We start from the raw sequence: 5547 nt of genomic DNA, 5'->3' as shown, positions 1-5547 counted from the left end.
GAGGGTCCCACTGCCCTCTCCCCACCCATCCCTGGGCTTTGCAGGAGAGTCGGGGGAGGTTTGCTTCGGACGGCTGCGGGTGCCGGGCCAGCGGGACGTGCCCGTGGCCATCAAGGCCCTCAAGGCCGGCCACACGGAGCGGCAGCGCCGGGACTTCCTGAGTGAGGCGTCCATCATGGGCCAGTTCGACCACCCCAACGTCATCCGCCTGGAGGGAGTGGTCACCCGTGGTAGGTGCCAGGCAAGGACAACCTCCCCTGCAGGGCCCCTCCTGCCCCAGAGAGGGCTCTGGGTCCCCTCTCCTAGTCCACCCTGCGCTGCCCCTGCCTGGCCCTGTCTCCTTGGCTCAGGTCCCGGGATGACCCTGGCAGCAGGGTGGGAGCCCTGGGGACCCTAGTGCCGGCCCGGCTCCAGGGGGTCCTGATCAGCACCGAGAGCTGCCCTTTCCCCCCACCGCCCCAGGCCGCCTGGCAATGATCGTGACCGAGTACATGGAGAACGGCTCCCTGGATGCCTTCCTGAGGGTGCGTGTCCCACCTCCCTCTCGTGGGTGGGGGAGGGAGGCTCAGTCTGAACTGGGAGACAGTGCGTCTCTTCCAAGCCCCCTCCCCAGCTTGACCCCAACAGACTGAAAGGGGAAGGGAAGGGAAGGTAGGGGTCAGGAGGGGTCTTCATGCCCAACCAGTCAGGTGGCCTTTCAGCCCCTGTCACACAAAAGTCCCTCTGGCCCATGGGGCCTGTTGTCCTGCACATGGGCTAAGGGGTGCCTCCATGGGGACCCAGGGCCACAGCGAGCTGCAGGCACAGGGAGTGTGCTGGAAACAGCTGGATTCCCAGTGTCTGCTCTGCCATCTTGCTGGTGCTCCTAGGCACAGGGCTCGACCTCCCTGGGCCTCCATTTCTCCTTCCGCAAAATGGGTGAACAGTTGCTGCTGGCCCACCTGCCTCACAGGGTGCGGTGGTGCACGTGAAACCACGTGCAGGGGCTTAATGGGCCACCCACTGTCAGGTGCCCTATAGAGGGAAGGTCTCCTGCTGGGGGACTGGGGCCCGCCAGGCCTCCCTGAGCCCAGCCTGCGTCCCCTACAGACACACGACGGGCAGTTCACCATCATGCAGCTGGTGGGCATGCTCAGGGGCGTGGGCGCCGGCATGCGCTACCTCTCAGACCTGGGCTACATCCACCGTGACCTGGCCGCCCGCAACGTCCTGGTGGATGGCAACCTGGTCTGCAAGGTGTCTGATTTCGGGCTCTCGCGGGTGCTGGAGGATGACCCCGATGCCGCCTACACCACCACGGTGCGTCACCCACTCAGTGGCTGGCCCGGCCAGGGGCGGGAGGCAGTCCCTGCGGTCTCTCCCAACTGGGGCCCGACGAATCTTCTACATGGTTAAGTGAAGCTGGCAGTTTGGGGGTTGCCCGCACCCCGGGGCTTACCCTGTCTCTTCATACCGTGCCTTCCTCTGGGAAGTGGGAATAACCTTTCTTCACCACAGGGTGGCTGGGGAAGCCCCAAGGCCTGTACCCGCTGTCACTCCCACTCACTGGGAGACTCCAGGAGGGTCAGAGTCACACGCAGACTCCACATCTGTCTCCAAGGTCGGGCTAAACGCCAGCTGGTGTCACATGTGCTCCAGGGAGATTGGGGCTTCCTTAGAGGTGCCTCTGGGCATCCTGTCCCTGCCAGAGCCTCACTTGGGCTGTCACCCATGAGTCTCTGGGTGAGATTCACAGCGAGAAAGGACTGAAAAAGGAGAAGAAGGAGAGTGAGAAAATTGGGGGAGGGGGGCATGCTCCCTGGACCGCCTCCCTTGCACAGGCCCAGGCCTGCTGGCCAGCATTTACTGAGCACCTACTGTGCACCGTTCAGTGCTTCATCACCCCCGGCCTGGGAAACAGACCCTGTTGCTTGGCCCCCTGACTCGGGCTGGAAAGAAGCCCGGCCCCAGCCTGGCCGGGCACGGGCAGCCCCTCACCTGCTGTGTCCACTGCAGGGTGGGAAGATCCCCATCCGCTGGACAGCCCCCGAGGCCATCGCCTTCCGCACCTTCTCTTCAGCCAGCGACGTGTGGAGCTTCGGCGTGGTCATGTGGGAGGTGCTGGCCTACGGGGAGCGGCCCTACTGGAACATGACCAACCGTGACGTGAGTGCAGGCACCAGCGGGGGGCGGGGCGGCGGGACCAGGGACAGGACGTGAGCCCAGTGCCGTGTTCCTGCAGGTCATCAGCTCCGTGGAGGAGGGGTACCGCCTGCCCGCGCCCATGGGCTGCCCCCGCGCCCTGCACCAGCTCATGCTGGACTGCTGGCAGAAGGACCGGGCCCAGCGTCCTCGCTTCTCCCAGATCGTCAGTGTCCTCGATGCGCTGGTCCGCAGCCCCGAGAGTCTCCGGGCCACGGCCACCGTTAGCAGGTGCCCGGCACCCACCTCAGCTGTCAGGCCCAGCTGCTGTCCCAGCCCTGCCCCAGACCGGCCCTGCCCAGACCCGGCCCAGACTGAATCCGGGCCTTGGGATGGCTCCGCCCTGACCCCTGGGCCCTTCTTCCGCCTGCCCCTTCAGGGGTCCTGCCTCCCAAGCTCCCTGCCCCCTGTGAGCCTGAGGGGGACTCGTGCAGGGGTCTCTGGTGGGCCACTCACCGAGGGCTTCTGTGCCTCAGATGTCCGCCTCCTGCCTTCACCCGGAGCTGCTTTGACCTCCGAGGGGGTGGGGGAGGCGGTGGCGGCCTCACCGTGGGGGACTGGCTGGACTCCATCCGCATGGGCCGCTACCGAGACCACTTTGCTGCTGGTGGCTACTCCTCCTTGGGCATGGTGCTGCGTATGGACGCCCAGTGAGTGAGGGGGGCAGGGCCGTGGGGGGCAGGAGCGAGCACCGCCGAGGAGGGGGTGGTGCCCAGGCCAGCCGGTCAGCGCCTCCTTCCCTCACAGGGACGTGCGTGCCCTGGGCATCACCCTCATGGGTCACCAGAAGAAGATCCTGGGCAGCATCCAGACCATGCGGGCACAGCTGACCAGCACCCAGGGACCTCATCGGCACCTCTGACCCTCGGCCGGCAGGGCCCGAGCCGTGCCCACACTAGCCGCAGGCCGCCCCCACCCCTTGGAGGATGTATGGGGCTGGCAAGGGCCAGGCAACCTCAGGCCTCTGTCCTCTTCCGGCACCGGGGATGGGGGAGGCTGAGGCCCACAGACCCAGGGTCATCAGAGTCAGGCGCCTGAAAGGAGGCCTTGGTGGCCAGTATGGCCAGGACGCCTGCCCCGGGCAGATGGCCTTCTGTCTTCCAGAGCCTGGCCCCAGCCCACAGAGCCCGCAGGGACGCGCTCACCTGCCTCTGCGTGCAGGTGTGAGTGTGTGCGTGGGGGCGTGTCCTCGCCAGGCTGTGGGTGCCCATGTGAACAGCGTGTGTGTTCACCTGTGTGGGGTCCCAGCATGGATGCGTGGGGGGGGGATGTGTGTGTGTGTGCATCAAGGCCGGGGCACACGTGGGTGACAGGGATGATGAATCAAGACGAGGAGGTGTGTCCCAGTGTGTGGCCAGGGAACTCCCCCGCGGGGCCAAGGAGAGGCCCGCCCACAGGCCCGGGCCTGGAGGCTGAAGTTGGGGGGGCCCTCTGGACTGCACCAGCACCGGCCCACCTCATTTCTGCACCGGTGAGCCCGCCCTGGCTGCATCTCAGGTCTGGGTCCTCCCTCCAGCCGGGGGGCCCTTGCAGCATCCGCCTGGTTCCCGCCACTGCTGCCATAGGAAAACAGGGTTCCTGGCCAGCCCCGCTGGCCTCTTCCGTGTCGGCGTCATGGCAGAACTTTCAGATGCCCTCGGCTGGACGAGGCTGCCGGGCCAGGCTCACGCCCTCCCCTCCATCTCAGATGCCTTTCCTCTGCCGTCTCCTCACTCGGAAGTCCCTCTGCCCAGCCAGACTCGCCTACTGTCCCCTGCCTAGGATCAGGAACCCCAGGATCCTAGCTTCTCAGCCCAGGTCCACCCCTTCCCGTACCATATGGGGGACCAAAGTCTGGAGACGGGGTGTGTCCTGTTCAAGGTCACATGGCAACCCAGTGTCAGGTGGAGCCTGCTGCTTGCAGACCTGGGCCCTTGTTCCCAACACTGCTCCACACTGGGGGCGGGGGCCTGGGAAGCCCCTCCCCTCCCCCACAAGCCCACCCCCTTACGGCCCACCAGGGTATGTAAATATCTCTTTTCTACCATGTCAGAATATTTGTTCCTCACTCCTGACAATGCAAAAATGGTCTTCAAAGCACATAAAAAGCACCCAGGGTGAGAAAGCCCATCCCGGGGGACGTCTGGCAGGCAGGGTGCCAGGAACCTACCGGGCTCCCCCTGCCAGTCCCAGAGGGAGGGGCAAGCCCAGCGCCCAGCCCTGCCCAGCCCTCCCCCCGGCCAGCACGGCCGTCGCACGGGGACACCAGCACTGAGCCCCCCTCCCTCCTGCAATAATCCGGGCATCTCAGCCCCGTCCAGGTGCCACGGCCAGCTCTCGACACCTCTATATATTATATTACTATATAGCCGAGCTGCTCTTCCTTCCTATGGAAGTCGAAAACATGGTCAGACGCGATCGGGGGACCCGGTCCTCCTTCCCACCCCCGCCCGCTCACCTGGTTCTGGGCTCCGGAGTCTCACAGTTACGGGGCTCTGGCACTGGCAGAGGTGTGGCCCCGGCCTCCGGCATGGGGTCCCTCACGGAGTTCCAGGGACTGCCTCTCTGTGATCTCCATCCTGAGTCTTGAACTTACCCACAGTGAGAATAAACTCTGTCTCATCTTTGCCTGGGTCCCCCGTTTCTTCTCATCACCACCACCCTGACATCTGGTGGAGAGGGAGCAACCTCATGCTAAGCACCTACTGTATGCATTATATTTATGTCCCCCCTCTGGTCTTCTCATCTGTCCCCAGAGGAGGTAGGACTCATGCACCCACTTGACAGATGGGGAAGCTGAATCTCAGAGGTCAGCCTGCCTAAAGCCAAGTACTGGGTGGGGGATGAATCGGAACTCAGGTGTGTCCAGCTCCAAAGCCCGTGCTCCGAAGCACCTCATTGGCCCCAAATTCTGTCTTCCAAGAGGCACAGAGGATGCTTCACGCCGGAGCACAGTCACTTTCAGCTGGGATTGCCCTTGCCTTGAGTTCCCACGGGGCAGGTAAACACCCCCTAGAGGAGGAATACACGAGGAAGGAACATTTCATGGAACTGCATCCCCAGGACCGAGGTGGTCAGTGGACAGCCTGGTGCTGGGGGCACTGCAGGGAGGACAGGTGGAGCATCTTTCAGGGCTCATCACGGAGCCAGTCTGCCTTGGGGGAGGGGTCCAGCGGCAGGAGTGCTGGGAAGAAGGCAGAAGCCACCTGCACCCACCCAGCCAGTAGCCAGGCATCAGGGAGGGCACTGCACCCACCCAACCAGTGGCTAGGCATCAGGGAGGGGGTTTCTTGGGCAGGAGGGAGCAAGCAGACCCACTGAGAGAGGCTCACTCCTGTGCCTTCCTCAATCTGGGCCAGGGAGACGGGGAAACACCTTGCCTGCACT

General features: G+C 64.5%; 1 protein-coding gene across 1 annotated transcript in view; it reads left to right on the top strand.

Moving 5' to 3' along the window:
* EPHA8 (EPH receptor A8) overlaps window positions 1-3043 on the top strand; it is a 38355-nt gene extending 35312 nt beyond the window's left edge. The window contains exons 11-17 of the mRNA XM_021712122.1: window positions 45-230; window positions 463-524; window positions 1090-1299; window positions 1996-2145; window positions 2222-2412; window positions 2658-2831; window positions 2929-3043. Of these exons, the coding sequence (XP_021567797.1) occupies window positions 45-230; window positions 463-524; window positions 1090-1299; window positions 1996-2145; window positions 2222-2412; window positions 2658-2831; window positions 2929-3043 (1088 nt within the window). The remainder of the gene's footprint in view (window positions 1-44; window positions 231-462; window positions 525-1089; window positions 1300-1995; window positions 2146-2221; window positions 2413-2657; window positions 2832-2928) is intronic.
* The last annotated feature ends 2504 nt before the right edge of the window (window positions 3044-5547 follow it).

This window comes from Carlito syrichta, unplaced genomic scaffold (genome assembly GCF_000164805.1).
Source record: "Carlito syrichta isolate Samal-C Ts95f unplaced genomic scaffold, Tarsius_syrichta-2.0.1 Scaffold303101, whole genome shotgun sequence".
NCBI classification, from domain to species: domain Eukaryota; kingdom Metazoa; phylum Chordata; class Mammalia; order Primates; family Tarsiidae; genus Carlito; species Carlito syrichta.
Note: the sequence above shows the minus strand (reverse complement) of the source record. Positions and strands in the feature narration are given on the sequence as shown.